This window comes from Panthera onca, chromosome A3, assembly GCF_046562875.1.
Source record: "Panthera onca isolate mPanOnc1 chromosome A3, mPanOnc1 haplotype 2, whole genome shotgun sequence".
Taxonomy (NCBI): domain Eukaryota; kingdom Metazoa; phylum Chordata; class Mammalia; order Carnivora; family Felidae; genus Panthera; species Panthera onca.
The window spans coordinates 66,795,649-66,820,951 of NC_138341.1; the positions used below are offsets into that span (position 1 = coordinate 66,795,649).

The 25,303-nt window shown below is 38.0% G+C and overlaps 1 protein-coding gene across 4 annotated transcripts in view; it reads right to left on the reverse strand.

The window, feature by feature from the left end:
• Positions 1 to 25,303, reverse strand: part of EML6 (EMAP like 6) — a 285,377-nt gene that overhangs the window by 70,940 nt on the left and 189,134 nt on the right. For all 4 annotated transcript variants that reach the window (XR_009602202.3, XM_060605873.3, XM_060605862.3 and 1 more), the window contains exons 15-21: positions 25,017 to 25,203; positions 23,657 to 23,762; positions 16,657 to 16,750; positions 6,691 to 6,791; positions 5,195 to 5,397; positions 2,672 to 2,783; positions 2,281 to 2,408 (exon numbers count right to left, since the gene is read on the reverse strand). Coding sequence is in view for 3 of the 4 variants with exons in the window: in XM_060605873.3 (XP_060461856.1) it covers positions 2,281 to 2,408; positions 2,672 to 2,783; positions 5,195 to 5,397; positions 6,691 to 6,791; positions 16,657 to 16,750; positions 23,657 to 23,762; positions 25,017 to 25,203 (931 nt within the window). In the remaining variant the exon portion in view is untranslated. The remainder of the gene's footprint in view (positions 1 to 2,280; positions 2,409 to 2,671; positions 2,784 to 5,194; positions 5,398 to 6,690; positions 6,792 to 16,656; positions 16,751 to 23,656; positions 23,763 to 25,016; positions 25,204 to 25,303) is intronic.

A 25,303-nucleotide genomic window follows, 5' to 3' on the forward strand; every position in this document is an offset into this window, starting at 1 on the left:
ACATGGATGTGGACAATTTACTGGGTAGTGGGTCCCTCATCTTTTAAACAATTTCAACTGAGCAAATCTGTTGTGGAGAAATAAATTCTGTGCAACAGTATTGCCTGACACATAGTAGGCACTCAATAAGTGGTACTCGTGGCTGCTTTTATTATTAGAGCAACAGAAACAAATAGGGGAAAGAACAGAATTATAGAGAATGAAAGGCTAAAAGCTTTTATTTTCAAGTTTAAAACATATTTAAATGAAATTAAGCTCAACTGTAATATTTTTTAAATTAGAAAACAGAATTTAAATCTTACAGTATTGTTTAAGTCATAATATAGTAAGGATGTGAACAAATATTTAGCAATATAGTATGCGTGCAAACAAATTAAAGTTCAAACACTCGGGCATTAGAAAGAAATAGTCACTTTTCAATAAAATTCAGTAAGAAGTCATGGCCAGAAAGAAAAAGAGATTCATTGGGAAGGAAACAAAATCAAGATCAGCTGGAGAACAGAGAAGTGACACCTCCTGGATGTACCTCCAGCACATTCTCAATCCTGTCTGCGAGGCACAATCAGCGACAGAGCTTTGGAGGTTTGTTTTTAACACGGAATTCTTTTTTAAACACATTCTTATTCGGGACGTACTGAGTGGGGCTTGGGTACATGCATTTTTAAAACCTCACAATGTTCTAAACCATGGTATGTGTGCACACCTGTCCCCAAGGTGCAGCAGATCAGAGGGCCGCTCTCAGTGGGATTTGGGGGTTCATCTCTAACATAGCAAGCTTGCAGGAGACAGAGATGGAGCTCCTCCACTGGACCCACAGAAGTCCTGAAACTTATATAATCAGTGCATATTTTTTTTCACTCCACCTTCTGAATGTACCCCCACCCTCTTCCACAAGCCTCTTCCACCCATAAATAAGGTCCATCCATCACCAAATTGGGCAGGACTATCTGTCATCTCCACACACTCCCACCCCCTCAAGTGAGATTTTGCCACTTCACTGATCTTTGAAGACTCTGTTGATGTTTATTTTAATGTGATTTTACCTGAATATAATTCTTGAGGGGAGAGGGAGGGTAAGAAGTAGGTCATACATTTATATGCCTCAAGACTGAGACTAGACTGAGGCATAAAATCTAAGGAGACACTTGCAGATTTGGCGTGGGTCGAGAAAATAATTTTTTCTGACAGTTTTCTAGATTGAGAGATTGAGAAGAAATATACCTAAAAAGCCTCGTCCATAGCTGGACTTGATTTAGACATGAGGTTACGGACTTTGAAGAGATACTGTAATGGGATAACACTCTTGGGGACTCTAGGGGAGAGGAATGTACTCTACATGTGGTAGGGATAGTAATAATCAGTGACCAGAGAAAAGAATGCAATGGACACATTCACGAGGTGACCCTCATGATTCTCCTGGTTTTCACTCCTGCGTAAGCCCTCCTTTTGAGTGTAGCATGACCTGTGGCTATTTGCCAGCCAATAAAATATGGCAAAGGATATGGATGTTCAAGATTACATGTATTTGATGATATGATTATGTCATATAAGACCATATTGCCTTTTTTTTTTTTCTCTTTCTTTTGGTGGCCTCAAGGAAGCAAGCAGCCATGTTGGGGAATCCCATGTGGCAAGGAACTGTGCGCAGACTCTAGGAGCTGAAGGTGGCCTCTGGCCAACAGCCAACAAGAAATGGAGTACTCTTGGGGCCGCTGGCTGGCTCAGTTGGTTAAGCGTCTGACCCCGGCTCATGTCATGATCTCATGGTTCATGAGTTTGAGCCCTGCTTTGGGCTCTGTGCTAACAGCTCAGAGCCTGGAGCCTGCTTTGGATTCTGTCTCTCTCTGCCCTCCTCCACTCGCACTCTATCTCAAAAATAAATAAACATTAATTTTTTTTTTTTAAGAAATGGAGCCCTGAGTCCTACAACAAGGAAGTGAATTTTGCCAACAACATGAGTGATCCTGGAGGCAGATCCTTCCTCAGGTGGACCTCTGATGAGACACTGCAGCCGTTTACTGTAACCTTGTGAAACTTTAAGCAGAGGACCCAGTTAAGCCACACTTGGACTCCTGACCCACAAAAACCTTCAAATAAACATGTATTGTTTTAAGTTGCTAAATTTGTGGCAATTCATTATACAGCAATAGGTAATTAACACAGCAGTTGCATAACCCTGAGACTGAGTACCTACTTACACACTGAACCCTAAGTGGCCTCCTTGCCTCACCCTAGTCCCAGCTCTGACGGGAACTGTGCTTTAGAATCTGTAAACTGTACCTGAACGAGCAGTGTCATTGGGCCACTTTTGTCAATTTCCAGGATCTCCCCATTTTTTGTTCCCACCAGGATATGCCCATGTCCCAAAGTAATGGCACGAATTGAAGGGTTATCTTCCAAAAGCAAGCCTGAGGGGGGAAATACAGTACTTAATATTGCAAATATTATATTTAGTAGAACAACAACAAGAAGCCTGATTATTATATACATTCTGTCTTTGTAGTTCAAAAGCAGATACTAGGCAATCCCCCTCGATATCTCTACCAGGGGCTAAGAGCTCTAAATGCAGAAGAAGGAGAAGTGATTTGGTAATGGTCGTCTAAGAACGTTGGCACCATCTTTTCCATTCCTATGAAAAGAAAGATTCCTATTACGTATTTGGGAGTGGCACCTTTTGAGCTGGTTGACAATGCTGCTCTTTTAATGGCATAAGTCTTCAAGCATCTTTCAAACATGTCATCCCAGAGCTCCACAATTCCGTCCTTTCCACCCGTTACAAAACCCTGCAAAGATACACGTGGGAAGAATTAAATATACATCAAAATGACAAGTTACCCACCCGGCCTCAAAAGGGGTCCCCCTTGGGAAAAGCAGCTTTGTCTGTGTTTTCTTCCTAAGTATAGGAGACTGAAAAACCTGGTAACATAGAATATTAATATAATATTGGCTGGAAGCACGCTCCCCTACTTCTGCAGCGGATAGCATGTTCTCACTGTGTGTTCTTTACATTTTCCTCAGACCTTTGGTTGGCACTTGGCACCCCGGGTCATGGATGGCCGTTTCTGTGCCCAGCCCCCTCCTTCAGTGTGGGTACCTGGGGAATAGGACCAGCCTGAAAGCCTGGCAGAGTTTCTGGCACCTCATCTCTTCCTAGTGAATGAACTGGAATTAATGTTACAATTAAAAATGATTATTAAATACTTTAAAATTAAACACTTACTTCCAGGAGAGAACACCATTATTTACTAAGAGTAACTTAGGCAGTTCATGTAACAAAACTATCCTATTTTGTTCGGTGAACATCAATTTCCAGGTTAATTTTTATAAAACCTGGAAAGTAAAATGCCTAACATATTGTTTTACTGAACAGTGTTTGTTTGTTTGTTTTACTGAACAGTGGTTTTTATTCTCATTCTAGGCTTATGATTTCTTGGCTTTACTAGTTTTCCTTTCCGGCAAATACATATACCAAACTGCTCTTAGGAAAATCCTTTTTTCGGATGAAAAATACTCAGTAATTCATTGTTTTCTCGGAGACTTAGTTTACTTTACTTCAGCGAAGTTCACGTGGAAATAATATTTTAAAGTTTTTTTACCTTAAATTCTGTATTCTTATTACAGGTTTGTAGGGAAGATTTAATTCCCAAATTAAATTTAAATCCGGTTTATTATGCTGTGTCATCCTCATCTTTTCCAGGATGTTTCAGGTTAACTTACCAAGCAATAAAAGAGTTTAAACAAGTTATTGCACATGAACTTCTAGACCTGCTCAAATTTTGCATTCTACCTTAATCTTATCCAATGTGCACTTTCACCCAAAACAAATTTGCCAATATGCAACAGCTTAACCACTAAAACAACCATTATAACTGCACATCTAATGAGGACCTACTTCTGTACCTGGATCAGAAGTTCCCTCCTGGGAACAGGTAAATGCAAAATGAAGATTGGCTTAGTTAGGTTTGTTGGCCTCCACTGTTTGGAGGTCAGAGAATACAGATAAATTGGTACCACCAGCAAGCTGGCGGTGATTAAAAAACAGGTTTTTCTGGCAAATGGGTTGAACAAAGTATTTTAGCAGTACTGACAGTGTGATCTTTCTTAAAAACAAATAAAATCGCTGCAAGGCAGGAAGGTAGCTGGACAGATCAGGACAAAGGTGAACTTAAGTGGAGATATAGCAGAGGTGATGATTAATTTTGTGTCATCTTGATTGTTCAGAGGGTGCTCTGATCAAATATTATTTCTCTATTTATCTGTGAGGGTATTTCCAGAGGAGAGCAGTCTTTGAATTGGTGGACTCAACACACTTGACCTTAGCCAAAAGGCCGAGAAGCGATGAATTGGTGGACCCAATAAAGTAGATGGCCTTCCCCAAGGTGGGTGAGCAACGTGGGTGAGAATTGGATAATTCTTTGAGAGCCCAAATAAAAAAGGCAGAGGAGGAGGAATTCATCCCTGTTTTTCCTGTCTCACTGATTGAGCTGACTCATCTCATCTTTTCCCACCCTCAGACAGATTTACACTACTGGCATCCCTCGTTGTCTGGCCTTTGGACTTGCTGTGAATCATACCACCAGCTTTCCAGGGTCTACAGCTTGCCGAGGGCAGAGTGGGACTTCTTAGTCTCCATAACTGCACGGACCAGCTCCTTACAGTACATCTGGTTTCTGTGTATGTGTAATCTGTAATCCCACTGGTTCTGTTTCTCTGGAAAACCCTTACACAGCCAGTGAAAAGCTTTCGCTCCAACACTCTTGTGAAAGCTGAACCTGTCCACACAGGAACAAACTGGTTATCAACTTGACTTTTGGTCAGATTGCTGAGCAGGATAATAATTGAACCGGTTGGTACTTTGAGGTCTTTCCTTATTGTGTACAAAGGGGGAAGAGAGTGCTGAAATATTCCTCAGGACTCATCTGCTACTGGGTGTGTACATTATCCCAACACTTCTTAAGGGATTTTGAGAGGTGAGAGCCACGAAGAAGGAGTGTGAATAAAGTGGAGAGAAACTGCATGTAAAGAAATAATTATAAATGAGTGAAATTTTAAAAATATTTGTACTCATTTCCATTCATGACAACTACTTCCCAATTCAGATAGGACTGGTTTTAGAAACAAGCATCCTGTTGACGTGGGCCTTCCAAAGACTAATGTATAATTTTTGAAAGCTAATGATGAAAATATGTCATACCTTATCCAATGCATACATAGCAAACACAGGCCCATCATGAGCTTTCACTGTCTTCAGTAGGAGGATATCTTTCCAAATAAAAATATCTCCAGTAGCTGCTCCTGAGAACACTAGATCTTCCATTCGCCCATAAGAAACACACATCATTGTTTCCAATTTTCCAACACTTCCAAAAATTCCTCTTTTAGAAGTGAAGCCCCCACCTGAAGTGGACCAAGAATATGTATTATTTTTTGAAAAGCTGACACCTTCTATGAGCATTTGGAATGACTGTCTTCAATGAAAACCCAGGGTATCTACATTATATATATATGTACAGATGTATAAATATGGCAGAAAAATCATAAAAATATTTTAAGAGGGTTTCTCATTTACACATTCATTAATTCAATGTTTACTGAATCCCTCCTTTGCAGCAGATACAGTGGGTGATGATGGGGTATAAAGATGAGAAGAAGAAGTTTCTTCATTCGATGGATTTAGGTTCTGGTCGGAGAGAGGACGTCATCTCGGTCCAACAAGATATGTGGCTAACCAAGGTTCAGTGCCAGTTCTGTGCCAGACAGAGGAAGGAGTGACTAAGTGCCAGGGGTAACTGGGAAAGTCTACATGCATGCTGACCAAGGAGAATGAAAACAGCACTGGCAGGAATGTAAAATGTAAACATGTTATGTATGTCTTACCTCAATTATTATCATAAGACCTTTAGGGTAAGAAAATGAATCACTGTGTAGGAAAAGGTACATACTTCAGATTTGTCCTTGCAATGTTCACATTTCCCTGCACTTCCCAACTAGCATTGAGAAGCCCATACCCATTCCAGAAAACTATGCACAGGCTGGTTCTCCAGACATGTTGGATGCCATTGTCTCTTCTTTAAAAGTAGAAAGCACTGGAACAGTTGCTTATGTTTTGTTCAGTGTAAGATTAAGCCTGGTATCAAAGCCAATACTAAGAATTCACAATCCCAATAACAGGTCTGGTTTATTAGTGAGAAAAATAAAATGTGCCTGTTCTGACATGCTTACTTACTCATCCTTATCAACATTATGATGCATAAAAATTTATTCGGATCACCTACTGTGTATAGTGTCAGGGATTAATTCATGTGTTAAATTCAGTGATAAATAAAAGAACCTTCAAAGTAGTGAAAAATTTATCCACCCAATCAAAGTGATTATTTTATTTCCTGCTCAGTAGTCTAACACAATGACTGCTTTCAGAACAGATGACTATGAAAATAATTATTTTCACAGTGGAACATTTCCCAAAGCTTTCTAGTTATTGATAAACATGCTTAGCATCATATAAAGTGTTTTAAAACTTAGACATCAAGTAGCCGAGTGAATATGGGATAGCATGTCTTCCTGACACATTTTAATTTTAAATTGCTCGGTAGTGGTGTTGGCCTTTTTTTCAGTTGGATTTTGTTTGTTTTTTTTTTTTTTTTTTTAAAGCTCTTCAACCACATAAACGATAAACCCAAAGAACAGTACCTGCTTGCTGCCAGAATTTGATGTGCTTCATCCCAACTGTAACCAGTTTGTCAACATGGTGTGGGTTACACTTTACCACAAATATTTTATCCTTATGTCCTCTGCAAGAGACCGACAAGAAAAAAAAATCCAGTTTTCATGGAAGCACTGATACAGAGTTTTATTAAAAGTATACATTTGGTTTAACTTTCATCAAACACATGTAACAGGACAAGTAAATTAGAAAATAGTTTAAAATACACATGAGGTCTATATTAAAATCACAAGCTTTGCTTTTCTTTGCACGTTTGAGCCCTCTCTTCTTACTCTAATGTTGCTACCAAAGTGTATTCAGTTATGTTTTAAACAAATTAACAAAGTATTTATAATGGATCACAATGTCTCCACAAGATAAAATTCATGCCACCAGCATAAGATTGTACTTCTCAGGATATAGAGGTCTTGTATAGGAAAAAGGGGAAGATATGGAATCATATTAATGAGAAGCTTCAAATATAATATTCTTTGCTGTGGGCAGCATAACTTTAGGTTATATGAAAGGTCAGCTAGAAATTATTCACTAGGAATGGAAGCCCTTGGCTCATACCCATGGGGAGAGAAAGGATGTTGTATGTTGATTCAAGGTACTTTAGGATGCTCTGCATTCAGAAATACGAGTTGATAACCAAAGATACAGAAGGACAAATATAAAAATGAAGACTGATTGTAGACCTGGAGCTTTAGACCTGGTGTTCCATAGCGCCAGGGAAATTTTGCTATAGACTATAATCACGTTAGAATTTAAGGATTTACTGGACTTCATAGATTTTAATGGATTTAATGGACTATTTGATGGTCTTCTTTGGTATATTATGAGAAAACCTTCATTATGTAAATTAAAACAGTTAACAAAAAGAGCACAGCTGACCAATATCTCTAATGAATATAAATAGTAATACCCTGAATAAAATTCTAGCCAAGAAAATTCACTAGAACATCAAACAATCAGACTTTATGACTGAATGCAAGGGTAGTTTATTATGAAGGACTCGAATAGTACAATTCATCATATTAACATGCTTAAGAAAAATTATGTCATTTCACAGATACTGAAAAGTTATTTTACAAAAATCTAACGCTCATGTGTGATTAAAAAACAGTCAATTCACACTCAGTAAAGTAGGAATTAATGGAGACTTATCTCTTAGACATTTATATTTCCCTCAAGTCCTTGGCTCTCATTGAAAAACCCAGATTCATTCAAGAATAACTATACACAGGCTGACTCTCCATATGTTATGTGCCATTATCCTTTAGAAGCATAAAGTGCTGAAACAGTAGTTTATTCAAGATGTGTTTTTGTGTGTGTGAACTCAAAGTCAGATTCTTACTTAATGTCATTCCCAATAAAATCAGGAACAAGATTATTACCACTGCCATTTAACCTTGTATTGAACATATTAACAAATGCAATTAGGTAAGATTTTAAAATTAAAGGCTTAAGAGCTGGAATGGAAGAGGTAATACTATTTCTATTTGCAGATGATATGATTATTTACCTAGGAAATTCAAAAGAAGTAATGTAAAAACAATGACAAACAAGATAATTTAGTCAAGCTGCAGTGTATAAAATTAAACAATCAATAACCTTAATATATACAAAAAAAAAAAAAAAACAACAACCAAAAAGTATAACAAGTGACTCTATAAACAGCAAAAAAATCAAGGCATAAATTTACAAGAAATTTGTATCAAACATAAGTGAGTGAAACAAAACTCCACATCTGTAAGATGGAAAAAAAGATTTAAAAAATGGTAATACATTCCATGTTCTTGGTTGGAAAATTCAATCATAAAAGTGTCAATACTCCCTAACTTAAAAAATTTTTTTCAACTTGATTGCAATAAAAAAAGAGCTTTTGGTGTTTATTTGCTTTTTAATCTGGGGTTAGACTCCTTGATTTTAAAGTTCTCATGGAAGAATAAACCAGCAGCAATCATCAGGAAAACTCTAAAAAGGAAAAGTGGGAAGAGTAGCTCTCCTAGATATTAATATAATTTATAAAGCCTCCATAATTAAAACAGTGGGGTATTGGTGCACAAATTGATAAACTAGTGGCAAAATAGAACATGTATAAAGAGACCCAAATGAATATGAAAATGTAGTATATAACAAAGATAGGATCTCAAATCAAGGGGGAAAAGATGAACTTTTAAAGTAATTGGTGTATGTCACCAAATGCTGGAGGATGTGGGGCAATAGGAGCTCTCGTACATTGCTGATGGTAATGCAGAATGGTACAGGTACCTTGGAAGACAGGCTGTTTCTTACAAAACTAAACATATTCTCAACAAAACTAAAAGGCAGCCTATGAAATGAGAGACGATATTTACAACCACATATCTGATAAAGGGTTAGTATCCAAAATCTATAAAGAACTTATCAAACTCAACACCCAAAAAACAACCAACCTAGTAAAGAAGCGGGCAGAAGACATGGATAGACACTTTTCCAAAGAAGACATCTAGATGGCTAACAAATGCAAGAAAAGATGCTCCACATCGTTCATAATCGGGGAAATACAAATCAAAACCATGATGAGATACCACCTCGCATGTGTCAGAATGGCTAAAATTAGCACTACAAGAAACAACAGGTGTTGGCAAGAATGCAGACAAAGGGGAACCTCTTGCACTGTTGGTAGAAGTGAAACTAGTACCATCACTCTGGGGAACAGTATGGAGGCTCCTTAGAAAGTTAAAAATAGAACCACCCTACAATCCAGCAATTGCACTACCAGGTATTTACCCAAAAGATACAAAAATACAGATTCAAAGGGGGTACATGCACCCCAATTTTTATAGCAGCATTATCAACAATAGCCAAACTATGAAGAAAGCTCAAATGTCCATTGACTGTTAAATGGATAAACAAGATATGGTACATATATACAATGGAATATTACTCAGCCACCAAAAAATGAAATCTTGCCATTTGAAATGAGTGGATGGAGCTAGAATGTATTATGCTAAGCCAAATAAGTCAATCAGAGAAAGACAAATACCATATGATTTCATTCATATGTGGAATTTAGGAAGCAAAACAGATGAGCATATGGGAAGGGCGGGGGAGAAGACAGAGGGAAACAAACCACAACCAATTCTTAACAATAGAGAACAAACTGAGGGTTGATGGAGAGTGGTGGGTGAGAGATGGATTAGATGAGTGATGGGTACTAAGGAGGGCACTTGACGGGATGAGCACTAGGTGTTGAAGGTAAGTGATGAATCATTGAATTCCACTCTGGAAACCAATATTGCACCATACGTTAGCTAACTAAAATTTAAATTAAAAAAAGCAATGAACCGCCCCCCCTGACCTCGCACGTGTGCACACACGCACACACACACACAAAAACCCCTCAAAACTAAATATATTCTTACCACGATACCCTGCAATTGTGTTCCTCAGTATTTACTTAAAGGACTTGAAAACTTATATCCACACAAAAACCTGTATGGATGTTTACAGCAGCTTTAATTGGCAAAGAGAAGACATGGAGGAAACTTTGGTGGAGTCTTTTAGGGTTTTCTCTATATACAATCATGACATATGCAAATAGTGACAGTTTTACTTTTGCCTTACCAATTTGGATGCCTTTTATTTCTTTTTCTTGCCTGATTTCTGCAGTTAATATTTCCAGTACTATGTTGAATAAAAGTGGTAAGAGTGTACATCCTTGTCTTGTTCCTGATCTTAGAGGAAAAGCTTTCAGTTTTTCACCATTCAGTATGATGTTAGCTGTGGGTGTTTCATATATGGTCTTACTATTGGAACTAATAAATGAGCTTAATAAAGTTGCAGAATACAAAATTAATACACAGAAATCAGTTGCATTTCTATACACCAATAACAAAACAGCAGCAAGAGAAATTTAAAAAGATCCCATTTATAATTGCACCAAAAAGCATAAAATATCTACAAATTTAACCACAGAGGTTGAAGAACTACACTCTGAAAATTTTAAGATATTGATGAAATTTTTAAGATATTGATGAAAATTTTAAGATATTGATGAAACTGAAGACAACACAAACTAAAGGAAAAACACATGATGCTCATGGATTGGAAGAATTAATATTGTTAAAATGCCCATAATACCCAAAGCACTTTAAAGATTCAGTGCAATCCCTATCAAAATAACAATAGCACTTTTCAAAGAACTACAACAAATAATCCTAAAGTTTGTATGGAACCACAAAGACCTTGAATAGCCAAAGAAATATTGGGAAAGAACAACGCAGGAGGTTATCAAAATCCCAGATTTTAAGATACACTATAAAGTTATAGTGATCGAAACAGTATGGTACTGGCACAAAAACAAACACATGAATCAATGGAACAGTATAAGGAGCCTAGAAACAAATCCACGCCTGTAAGGTCAATTAATTTATGAAAAAGGAGGCAAGAATTTATAATGGATAAAAGACAGCCTTTCAATGAAAGGTGCTGGGGAAATTGGAAAGGTACACGAAAAGTAATTTCTTGTATCTTATACAAAAGTAAACACAAATAGATTAAAGACCGAAATGTGAGACCTGAAACCACCAAAGTCCTAAAATAAAACATGGGCAGTAATGTCTTGGACACTGACCTCAATAACGTATGTCTAGATAGGTGTCCTCAGGCAAGGGAAACAAAAGCAAAAATAAATTATCAAGACACCAAAATAAAAAGCTTTTGCACAGCAAAGGAAACTGTCAACAAAACAAAAAGGCAACCTAGTGAATGGGAGAAGACATTTGCGAATGACATATCCAATAAGAGGTTAATATCCAGAATAAAGAACTTATACAACTCAACACCATAGAAAAATCCCATTAAAAAATGGACAGGCGTGAATGGGTGGCTCAGGTGGTTGAGCATCTAACTCTTGGTTTCGGCTCAGGTCATAATCTTGCAGTTTTGTTGAGTTCAAGCTTCGCATTGGGCTCTGAGTGCTGACCTCATGGAACCTGCTCGGGATTCTCTTTTCCCCTCTCTCTGCTCATTCCCCGCTCTCATACTTTTTGTGTCTCTCAAAATAAATAAGTTTAAAAAAAAATGGGCAGAAGACCTGAATAGATATTTTTCAAAAGAAGACATACAGGTGGCCAACAGACACATGAAAAGATGTTCTATATCACTCATTATCAGAAAAATGCAAATCAAAACCACAATGAGGTATTACCCCACACGCATCAGAATGACTACTATCAAAAAGACAAGAAATAACAAGTGCTGGTGAGGATATGGAGAAAAGGGAAACCTATGTACCACTGGTAGGAATGTAAATTGGTGCAGCCACTGTTCACAAAATAGTATGGAGGTTCCTCAATAAATTAAAAACAGAAATATTATAGGATGCAGTAATTTCACTACTGGGTATTTACCCAAAGAAAATGAAAACACTAATTCTGAAAGATATATGTGCCCCTATGTTTACTGCAGCTTTATTTAGAATAAACAAGCTATGGAGGCAACCCAAGTGTTCATCCATACATGAATGGATTAAGAAGATGTGGTGTGTACACACACACACACACACACACACACACACACACACACACTGGAATACTACTCAGCTATTAAAAAGAATGAAATCTTGTCATTGTGGCAACATAGATGGACATAAAGGGTATTGCGCTAAGTGAAAAAAGTCAGACAGTGATAAATGCCATATGATTTCACTCACATGTGGAACCTAAAAACCAAAGCAAATGAACAAATCAAACAAAATAGAAAGATTCATAAATACAGAAAACAAACTGGCGGGGAATGAGCAAAATACCTGAAAGGGACTAAGAAGTACAATCTTAAAGTTACAAAATAACTAAGTCACTGATGCAAAGTACAGCAAGAAACAAAGTAATATTTTAAAAATTTTGTATGGTGACAGATAACTACCCTTATCATGGTAAGCATTTCATAATGTATATAAATGTCAAATCATTATGTTGTACACCTAAAACTAACATAATATTGTACACTCTGCTTCAATTAAATAATAAAATAAAAATATGCTTTTAAAATTAGAAATGCTTAATGAAGTATATACAGGTCAAATGACAAGTGGTCTTAAACTTTCTTTAAAATATTTTAGCAAAAAAATGAGGGGGGAGAGATCTGTACCATCTGTAGGTTGATGCAACAGGGCTGAAGGGAGTCTGTTATGCTGTTTCCTCCACTTCTGCGCAACTTTGAAATTTTCCACAGTAAGTTAAAAGAACAGGACAGACATCTCCATACCCATTGCATGGGCCCCAGAATGACAGGCAGGGAAAGGAGAAGGAATTGATTTTTGAACTTTCTCCCTTCGTTTCTATCAAAGTCCAAAGTGAAGCACGGACACTAAGGCCAAGACACATCACTGGAAGTATTAGGGAGACAGAGATACAAGTTTATTTGTGTAAGAAGAGAAAATGTGCTGAACACCAAGAGGACAAATAAACCAGATAATCCTAAGAGACTTTACGCATCCAAAGATTTCTCGATTGGAGGAAAATCCCCACAGATTCTAAATCATTAATAAAAACTTTAAAGAAAAGATGCTAGAGAAAACTGACAGGAAAATTGAGAGCAGGTATAACGAATTACATTCCCTGTACAGACATGAACACTGTTTTGTGTTTATATAATCTCACCTATGAATAAAAATGGATCAAAATACTAGACCAATGTTTACCGAAGAATGTATGCTAAAACGTTGGCTACGTCGTGGGCAGTGTAATTGTGATTTTCATTTTCTTCTCAGTGCTTTTTTGGACTTTGAATTTCTGTAAGGATCACACAGTATTTTGAAAACTCTCTGTTTTCACTTTAAGAAATGTTATTCTAAAAAAAAATACACATTTTTAAAAAGGAAAGTGAGAAAAGAAATGTGCCAATTTGGTATACAGGAGGCTTCGTCATATTCACTAAAGGTGTGTAAAGGTAGGGACCTATAATAAATCAAGCAACAAAGCTAAAACAGAAGTACATACACACCTGCTCATCCTGGGCCTACATTGTGTCCCAGGCTTTCCAGTAGCATAATTATTTCACATTGACAGCCCAAGTATTCTTGTTAGGCACCTTGATAACTCTACCTTTTGCCTACTGCATTCAAACTTTTGAGATGAAACATATCAAGAATAATTAGCCATTGTCCCCCATAGCCCTATTGCTGGTGCATTAGAAATGCAAGTAAAGGGAAAGAAAGGTACCAGATTATCTCATTATTCATCTCTGACACTGACATTAGGCCATTTAATCACAGCCCGTAAGAGATTGACTTTGGTTATTAAATGGGTTACTTGTAGGTTACACTAAAACATGAACAAACTTCAAAAGGAAAAAAAAAAAGACTTAAAAATTCATTTTTAATGGAGGGAACTGAAATCTTTCATGAAAGTTAGCAAAGAGGAAAAAAAAAATTGTTCCAAGAGATTCAATCAAGTCTCAGAGAGATCTTGCAATAAGATCTCTACATGCCAATCTTGAATTTCTCTAATTTCTCTGAGCTGATAAAAAAGAAGCTTCAATTAAACATTTTCACAACGGAGGGGTGGGTTTGGAGAGTGCAGTGTTGTTCTGGAGGCACACCTTCCCACTGGGCACCTGCAGCATTGATGGTGACACCATCATGGCTACTGACTTGCCCGTCCCTCCACAGGGAACTCTCACATCCTGGGAGATAGGGATTATTGTAGAAGACCGTCTGGCCAAAGCAGTGCCCGCTGCCAGAAGCAGGCTCACTGCTAAGCCTTGCTAGTGCCCAACGCTGGCAATGATTTGACACACAAAAGTGCAAAGGAGGGGTGTCACTGATCTGGCCTTTCTAAGAGTAAATTAAGCCCTCTCAGGAACCAAGAAGACTCCTTGAAGCCACTAAGGTACCATCAGTAAAGTGTCACCTGTTTTCCGTTGTCACTTCTTTCAGGTCCCAGTTTTTTTCTTTTTAAGGTATGTGTGTGTGTGTGTATATATATATATATATATATATATATATATATATGTATATATATGTGTGTATGCATATATATATGTGTGTATGTATATATATATGTGTGTGTGTGTGTATGTATGTATGTGTATATATATATATATATATATATATATATATATATATATAGTACTCTCTACACCCAATATGGGGCTCAAACTTATAAACCCAAAATCAAGAGTTGCATGCTCTACTGACTGAGCCAGCCAGACACCCTTATGCCTCAGTTTTTAATGTTTCTATCTGCTTAAGTATGTAACTTAATGTCATAAATAGGTTTTTATTTATGTGTATATTTATATGATCATATAAATATGTGTAAATGTGATGGAAATAGGCATTTATGGAAATATTTACTTATTTGTTATTTTAAAATCTAGTAGTCCTCAAAGAACTTTAGCAATCCTTGACATTCCTTCTTGGAAAGAGCCCTGGTTAATATTACAATGCAAAAATATTCTTGGAGGGCAATTTTGCAGGTGTCCTGTTTTAGGAATGTGACATAAGGCTTGGGAGCAATTCCACAAATAAAGTGTGTTACTAACATAATGATGTTAAGTCACTTTGTGTTAATTAAATAGAAGTGACACCACCAAGCATATCGAATAGATACCTTGGACATATTAATAAAAATTTCTCTCTTCCATTTCTATGAATGTTTCTGGCATACAACAGGGGAGACACAGAAGGTTGCAGAGGGTTTTTTTAGCAGGAAAATTGCTTTTCTGTTGCTTTGGAGATGCAGACAAAGGCTTTGCCTGCAATAATCTGCACTGCAGTTGGTATGTTATCAGAAATATTAAACTAAAATTCAGTACATGAGTCTAAAGGGAAAGGAGAGTTCTAATTAAGAGCGGAATCCGAGTGCCAGTTGGGGGTGATAGAACAGTGAGGAATACTTGACAGATACCAGGAAGGCCCACGTGGGCAGGCAGATTTGGGAGCTGTCTTTTGCTGCCAAGAATTTAATCTCAACTGCACTTATCAGAAAAGCTTTTCTTTTTCTCCTAAGACAGTCAGCTGGAGTCCTCAGGGCTCCATCTGCTCCTCCTCTGAGTCCCCGGCAACGGAGAGATCTTCGTTTACTAAACCAAATTGCAAAAAACCCTTTTTTTCTTATTTAATATTGTGAAGGGAAGTATTAATTTACAAAGTGAATACTGGGGTTCAAAGCCATTAACTTAAAAATGATTTTATACCGAAAGACAGAAGGGAAATTGGTTAATGTAGACAAGAACTAGTGGAGAGGGAAAGTGATAACCTGTCTTGGGCAACAAATTCGATCACTGGGCCTTGGCTGCCAACCGTGCTGACCTCTGATCATGGCTGGGCACACAGCTAAGCCCTATGTAAGTAGGAGTAGAAAGCAGTGTTGAGACTTCAGGCTGATTCAGCAGGGAGGCAGCCTGGGGTAACGGAGGACAGGTGGTCTATAAACAGCAGACGGTCTTAGAAAAGTCTATTTATAAGACAGGGAGATTAGGGAAACAATTTGCCTGCTTTGAAAGCGAGTGGCAGATGCACACGATGGGGCCTCCTTTTCCAGCATGCAACAGCTTCACGACAAATGGTACCTCTGACTAGAGTGACATTGACACTCCTTCACCAGATGCAAGACTGTAGAAAAACAAGGGACAAGGCCCAAGTCTGAGAAAAGCTGCTTTTCTACTGCTGGAAAAAGCTTTGATAAAGACAGTGCATATATTACTAAAACCCAAGTGACAAGTAACTCCCCGGAAAGTGTTTCAGAATTTTCCAGTTCCCTGAAACAAACATTAACTGCTGTAAGTCAGGTTTGTCACCAGGAAATATTGCAGTATGTTTTCCCTCAGGTGTTAAGCTTTCGGTATGAATTCCATCTGAGTTTGAAGATGAAAGAAATCTCCCTAGAAAATGAAAACTAGTGACCTTTACTGGAGCGAGATAATCAGCAGGATGCTGCAAGACCTCAGCACCTTCTTACCTTGTGGTGGCTATCTTTTCTCCCTTTTTCCAGTCCCAAAACACAATACTGTGAAAATCGTCTAAACCAACCGACACCAGACATTTTCCATCAGCTGTATGAAAACAACACAAATGTCAAGTGACTCATTTCTTCGATGAAACACCAAAACATTTCATTCACTGTAACGATGAATACAAAATTGATCTTAAGAATATTATTTAGGCTCCAATACATTAGAAGTATCATATGCTGAAGGGACCTCACTGAATGAAATGTGTAACAGTGATAGCTGAGCTTCTTAATGTACAACAACTGGTTGATGAATTAAATCACTGATCTAACATTCCAGTGTCAGACACGGAGCCAGGAGAAGCCTCTCAGTTATATCTCAAAAACCTTGTCTATTTTATGACAAATCTCATGACATTTATTCAAAGAACCATTTGGCTTTGTGACTATATTTTCAGCTTAAAAAAACTGGATTCTATTTAAACCTCCAAGATAAGAGCATTTGTAGAAAATAAATTTAATCTCAAAAATTCTTTCACAAGATGATTTTATAATTTAAAAATCCTAACCTCTTTGTTTCTCTATTTTAAATGTAGTAGGCTTGTTATAGGACACTTAGAAAATATAGATAAAGGAAATTTATAAATCACCTCAATTTATAGGCCTACCTTTGGTGTATTTCCTGTCAGTTTCTCTACATAAATGTGTTTTTGAAAAACAAAACGAGGATGATAATGAACATCCTATTTTCTGATCTTTTTTCAATTGTTATATAGTGAACATTTTCCCTTAGTATTAAATATTATTTATAAGATTACCAATGGTTACTATAATGTAGACACTTGGGCTGTTTTCCAAGAAAAAAAACTTAAAAAAAATACTTTGTATGTACAATTAAATTTGAAAACCAAAATTGTTAACTTGCTTTTTCCCTTCAAGACCAAAGAAGCCGTGCAGTCAGTCTTTCCTTTGCTGCCTCCTCACAAGCCAGATTCATAGGAGGAGTATATGGAGTCAGCGATTCTACCCTAGCTTCGTGCTGGTTAGGATATAGGTGACCAGACTCAACATGTATCAGTTGAACAGAGTGTCTTCCTGGTCTACGGAGGACCCACAATATGAGAGGATAAAGAAACACAAGTATGTGATCAACTATTTCCAAGTCTGGGGTCAATGCCACATTAGAGTTGCCAGGTAAAATAAAGGAAGCCTACTTAAACTGTAATTTCAGATAAGTAATGAATAATTTCTTATTGTAGGTCCATGTAATATTTAAATTATGTATTTACAGTTATATGGCCTGAGACATACTTTGTATTAAAATTTATTTGACTTCCTGTATTTCTATTTGCTACATCTGGCAACGCTCCCCAAATGCTAACCAATGCCCAACCTGTGAGTGCCCTTACTGGGGCCAGACACTATTCCCCAAGCTACCGGGAACCATGGTCTGCTCCTTCTCCAGAGGAAGGAGCAGAGTCAGAGGAAGGAAGAACCTGGCTTCACTAACAGATCCTCCTCAATCCTGGACTGCTGGTAAGTATGAGGCAAGGATTTGGAAGTTACATTAACCATTTCAAGCTACTAGGCTCAGTATTAGAAGAGACATTCATGCTTTCCACAAGTCCTAAATGATCATCAGGTGATTACTATAAACAAATGTGTCTTCTGAATCACAAAGAATGATATGTCCTTACGCTGAACCGTTATCAGGCTTTAAATTGTGTGAGGTTTCTTTTTTCTTTTCTTTTCTTTCTTTCTTTTTTTTTTTTTTTTAACAGAGTCGGGGGTCAAATTCATTACCCTGAGATCAAGACCTGAGCTGAGCTCAAGAGTTGGACCCTTAACCAACTGAGTCACCCTGGTGTCCTCAAGGCCTCTTTTCTATACGTTTGGGAGAGGGGACTGGTAATGGCTTCCTATTCATTACCAATATTACTCACTCTTTCCATACCTTTTGGGATGGCTTGGTTGTGCTTCTGTATTAGCATGCTTCTGTATTTTTGTGATTTGATTGACGGATTGGAGCTTCCTCTCTCTGTTTTTAGATTATAAGCTCTGCTAAGGCTTATAGTAATCATATCACATTTCCTCTGTGATCCTCCCACTAAGCTAGTTTCCAATGAGCGTGGAGGAGATTGGTGACACTGAGGATGACGAGGGAGATAAAGATAGAATGTGTGTACGGATGCTATGAAGGGAAAGAAATGGGCTATGTTATCTAGCTATACAAATTTTAATTGTTTTAATGATCAGTTCTTTAAAAAACATGGCACTGGTATTCAGTGTCTTTTTTCCATTTATTAAGTCTACCTTTTGTGTTTTCCTTTGTAAACTGTGTAGCCCTATTAATATGTTCTTAGATGGCAAGCATCCACACATTTAAAATGGCAGTTCAAGTTTTATGTCTTTTAAAGAAGTTCTCAGGGTACATTAATTTTTTTGGCTTTTTATTGGAATTTCTGCAAGGCCCCATCAGCTTGTCTTCACAATTATACAGCTTTCTACCCCAGTCTGTGACTATGAGGAGAAACAAAGAAATAGCACAAATCCAGGGGCGCCTCTACAATCACACCTCTTCTTTAAGATGGTGACCTTTTCTAAAATTCTGCAGGTGGAGGCTATTTCTGCCTGGTTTGGAAATAGAATTGGCTACATTTTTATTTTTTCCCAGTTTTCACACCCCAACCCTCCCCCCAAAGAGACTTGGCTTTAGCTTTGAAAATCCATTGTTCCTTGACCAGTTGGAGGTTTTTGAGGGGTTTTTTTGCCATGTTTTTAGAGTCGAGGTAATGTCCTTTTAAATCTTTCCAGTCACAGTATGTATTAATTATGGATAGTGACAAACTCCAAAAATAATTCTAAGGTACTTAATGTCAATAGTAAAGGGCATATTAGAAAGAGAGAATTTCTACTCAATTACAAGTTGGTCCTTGCATTCAGGGCTCATAAAAAATGCATAGATTTTCAGAATTGAACACAGTGAAATCCAGTTAGTCTTAGAGGTGTCCTTGGAGAAATCAGTATTATTCAGTGAAGATTTTAAAAAATATGAGGATAATATTAAACTAAAAAAGATTTATGTGGCTGAACCTTTCTGTCTCTACTCTGGTTTTCTATTCATGTGGAAGCACCTTCTATCTTGTAAGCACAAAAACAAAGATGGCCCCATTTTCCCTAGACAATGCTAATACGTTCACAAAGCTAAGGAGTCACTCAATTAAGTGAGATAATGTAAATTCATTCATTCCTGTTCACAGAGAGTTACAGATTATATTGTAAGAAATGCTTTTCATTAAAAATGTCTTTCCATTTGCTGTGGAACAGTGGCAAGTATAGATTAATCTAAACCCCAAAGTATAATTGCTTATTTGTTGTCTATTTTTCACATCATTTGCCTGTTTTGTATTTCCATGATAATTTCTTTTTCTAATAAGGGGCAAATGTACTATCAGGTCTCCACAGAACCTCCCCAAACGAGCTGGCCTATAAGAGATGGCTGGATATGGGGTCCAGAGTACACAGATGGTGCCACCAGCTAGGTAATGACCAATGTTGGTGCCCTGTTCACATGGTTAAGTAGGGAAATCTTAATAATCTCCTGTTTTGACTACTCACTTTTCTATCACTTTTCAAAAGAAAGGTAGAGCTGCTCCTGTTCCAATTCATATACATGTGTGATCTGAGGCTGTTCTAGGACAAGACTCTCTTTTCACTGGGGGATGTTCATGTGGAAGCCTCTCTGTACCACCTGTCCATTCCACCTTTACACTGGCGAATAGGGGTGGGGCAGCTGGAGACACGTGCCTTTGGGCGGAGTCGGTGACACTGAGTGCTCCAGGTAGGACTCTCATGCTAAGAGTTCACACTAGCCCTGGTGGAGCGCAGAGGCAGCAGCAGGCAAGAGGACTCAGCGGGGAGGGCTCTAGGCACAGCTTCTGCCAGCTCACAACCCCAGGCTTAGTGGCCTTTTCCCTGCACTGAGGCCAGGAGATGTGGGTTCTAGCTCAGGATCTGCCACGGTTTGACTTTTACCACAGCCAAACCACCAAACTCTGTGGATCTCCCATTCTTGGTTGGTAAGGTGATATAGGGCTTTCAGCACATCGTTGCTGAAGAAATATGGCTCACCCTCTCCCCCACCACCCCAGTCATTGTTATCTGGGCAACAGAGACTATATTGTTGAGACTGAAATATCCTTTTTATGCAGAGAATATTTGTATCACAATATTCCTTTATTTGCCCAAAATGGGAATTAGAAGCAATGACAGAATCAGCTTCTCAACCTCTTTCTAAAACATCTGGTTTCTCTCCCCAGGCAACTGGTGTGAGGGGCTACCTTATGAGGAAAAGATTTCAAAGTTCACTTAACTCTCTTGATCTTTCCTTCTACAAACTACTAGGTCCGGAAGAGAGAGAACTTCCTGGAAATACAGAGGTCAAGTTACTGGGTACCAGTGTATCTGTATTCAATGTCTTTGATCCTCTAATGCCATCCCTAAAAGGTATGTAAGTAACCTTTTGATGTATCTAAATGTAAAAACCAAGAAATTAATTTTACAGAGAAAAGATATCCTAATGATTATTAAATTCTATTTATATTATTCTAAATTTCCTGCCCCTCTGTTTATATGTTAATTTACATACACACATTTTCAGTGGAAATCAGTGAATAGATGCTATTTTGAGTTCTATTTTTCTCTTTCACTTAACTTGATACATAGAAATATGTATGAAATACACACAGTCAACATACTTGTCATTTTGAATTACAGCTTTTATTATATGCTGTCAAACTGTCTGCTGGAGTTACTGAGTCAATTTTTAATGTTGCCAAAAATATGAATACTGTATATTAGGTTCTCCATAATTTAGTGCACAATTATGTTTTATTATTTTATTTAGTTTTGCTACTTTAATGGGTGTCTTACTACTTTTTCAGAGTATATTTATTAATACAATTTTTATATTAAGTATACACATATGTATTGGCTAGCAAAGTTAATTTTAGGAAAAGGGAGGCCTGGCTATTGAGGGAAAAAAAGCAGAAGAAATTCACTCACATCCTTAGAAGAGAACCATGTTTGAACTCAAATTATGATTTCCTTTTAGATTTTACTGCTTTATCAAGGATGTATGACACTTCCAGTTTAAAACTGTATGTCCATCAAACTTCTGGAAGTTTAGGACTTTGCATTTGCTGTGACTTGGTGTGTTATCTGGGCTTCCCAATGTTCTCGCTTCCTCAGTATTCACATGCTTTCTCGACCTCACATGCCTGCCAGTGTGGAGTAGGAACTCTTTAGCCTTAAGTTTTACTGGTTCAATAACCACAGAGAGTATTGAATAACTTCTAATATGATGTAACAATTCAGATTTCTACAGCAATTTACAGTATATGAGGATGTGCATGTCACAAAAATATTGCCCCAAACCGTTCCATGTTGCTATAGGTGAAAAAATAAAGTTAATTTTCACCCCAACACAGTTTACAATGTGAAGTTCCCGTAGTAATAGTGAAAGGCAAGACAAAGTATATTAGGCAAAGCTCCATTCATGCCTTCACAGTTTTGGAAGAGCTTCTGTGTCCATAGCACTACAATATGTGCAGTGGGGAAGAGAGACATGGGCTCTGCTGCCCAAGTAGCTTATTGAATGAGAAACATTGACCCAGACAGCTACTGTACCACATGGACTCCAACAGGTAGCATGAGAGCAATGACAACAATGGGCTAAGAGATGTAGAAGAAGGGACAAGGTTATTTCTCCCTGGAGGGCTGTAGGAGAAACTTTCAGCTTGGTCTTAAAGGATGGTAGAACTTGAACAGACACATGGCGGCAGCATGAACAAAGGGACACGGGCAAAAAGAAGGACAGTCCTGAATTTAGGGAGATGTAAAGGAACACGAATGGGTAAGTGGGTAGAAACACTGCCAAGGAAGGTTGAAGCCAGATCATGGAAGGTCATGAATGTCCAACCAAGGGCTCAGCCCTGAGTCAGTCAACTGACATGAGTCTACAGGGAGGCAATGTAACTGTGCTTCCAGAAGATTCCAGAACTGGGTAGGATGGACCAGAGAACATGGGACTGGAATCAAAGACCAATATGACAGAGATGAGAGGGAGTTTGGGCTTGAGCAAGGAGAGTAGAGAGTGAGGGATGTAGGAAAGAGAATGCGGTTGTGGAGTCATGGAATTTAATGACTACCATTACACACACTGCACGTATTAAACATTTGAATGGGATTTAGAAATAAAGAAATTACAGTATCAGTTTCCAGTAAAAAGTTTATACTTTTTTTCTACCGATCTAACTTTTACTATTGGGATTAAAAATTGTAGGTAAAAATACCTTCTGTAACAGGCCCTTATTCTCCTTTCTAGCTTAAAGAAACGGCCTCACCCTAAAGAAAATTACATTCATCAGTTAGTATTCTACTAGCACTGCGTTCAAATTCTAAATTAAAGAGATGGAAAATCCAGTTCTATTTTTCAAATATGAAATTTATTTTCAAAACACGAGTGTTGTAAAGTGGCCTTTTGCAGAGAATTTGCAGCCCTCCTCTAGTTCTTTATATTTTAAATTGCAAGTGCTATGCTCCCACCTCTTTGGAGAGATGAAATTGATGTTCTGAGTCACTGCCAGACGTTTGCAACTAAAACTATCTACAGCAACAGCTGCTCTGGATTTCAAATTGCTCAAGCAAATGCAGAACACAGTGTGAGCTCTGGGTAATGACTTGGGAGAGAGGAAATGAACAAGACCGGGAAAGGCCTTTAGTATAATCCAAAGGCCACATATTTTTTTTGTGAGGTATTCACATATCTGATTTCTAGTCTAAGAATGGGTAGCTAACATACAAAGGGCTTACTTACCTTATTACAAACAGAACTCAACTAAATAGGAGGTTGTAAAACAAAACAAAACAAAACAAAACAAAACAAAACAAAACCCAGCCCTAAGTAAAGCAGAACCATCAGTGACTTCAGCAGAAAACTGGTGCTTACCTGAAAAATCAAGTGCACACACTCCTCTCTGGTGTTGTCCTTTCAATAGTGACAAACATTTTAGAGTTTGTGTGTCCCACACATGAATAGCAGCATCTCTTCCAACCTTAAATAATAGGATGAGTGTAATTAACCACTTATAAATCATAACAAGAATGATGCCTTAGAATCGCTTTCAGAGTTCCTTAGAGTCAAGTGCTGCCCAGACATCCACACATTTGGGGAGCAGGAAGACACTTGGAAATCATTGTTGTCAGGATAAAACTAAGTTACAAAGAGTCTAAGAGGCTTGTTCTGGGCATCAAATTGGGGGCCAGCCCAGCCTAACCTGGTACATGGCTCCCAGGCAAGGTACTTTAAAACTGTAAGTCAAACGTCCACTGTGCTTTTTGTATGAGTTCTAGATTTTTCTCTCCTGCCTTTCCAACTCCGCATAAGATTCCACTTCCTGGTCAAGCAAGTCACCTGTGTGTTGTTACAGGAATAGCTTCAGAGTTCTTTCACCATCTCAAATATTTTACTCATCCCAAGAAGGCCTGGCTCTGCTTTTCCTCCCAGGAAGTGACAGTTTCATGGCCTACCTGTTGGTAAGATGGATTCTTCTTGAGGGAATACAAGCTTCTCTGACACTAATCCCCAACAACAAAATTTTAATAAAGTGGTTTTCCTCACTTAATTGTAAGGGAAAGAAGAACCTTGTTGGGTGTAGTGACTATAAAAGGGAAAATGGGACATAAAACAATGCACATAACTGGGCAGAATCCAGCCAACTGCCTCACTGGTGTCTGGAGCCCCAGTTACCCCTGGAATGGCTACTGGTGCACTGGTTTGTCAATGGTCTGCCTCACACCAATTACAGTATAGAATGTGGTGTATTAAGTATACACACATGCACTGGCTAGCAAAGTTAGCCAATATATCGGTTAAAATATAAAATAATGACTTAGGCAAAATGCATGACTTTAAGTTTTATAAAAATAACTATTCACTAGATGTTATACTAGCACTAAAAGATGGTTCATTCAATAAACACTCACTGGTTACCTAGGATATACGAAGTACTGGGTATACAGCGATGAGGAAAATATATTAAGACTGCATCCATGGAACTTACTTCAGTTTTAGCTAATCCTATTTATGGATATCATGTCAGAAGGAAATCTCTCAGAGGCTTCCCAACAGTGCTGTGTAATGTACTGGTTAATTCTTCTACTATCATGAAATGACCCAGCATTTACTGAATCCTCAGCTTATTGCCTCTTGTTTGTTTCTACCAAGTATTTCTTGAACTAGTATGTAAAGTGGATTCAAAATGAAATCCTCTTGGGCTAGACCACCATCCTAGAGGAGAACTACACACCTGCCCGGTGGCCACGTAGTCTTTCACTGGATGGATGGTCAGGCTGAGAATGTCATCATCGTGCCCCAGGTACAGCCTCTGGGAGTGTTGCTGCCTGTTGTACACAACAGCAACTGCAGCAATGTGATAGACCACTTCTCCGGTCTGCGTGTAGAACAGATTGTTTCTACAGTCGTAGCCCCTGTAACTGAAGCACAGGTCCAAGACATGCATGGTAGTTGAATGAACAGTGAATGAACAGAGCAGGAGAGGTCAGGAGGTAAAGCTAACATGTTGATATGGACATG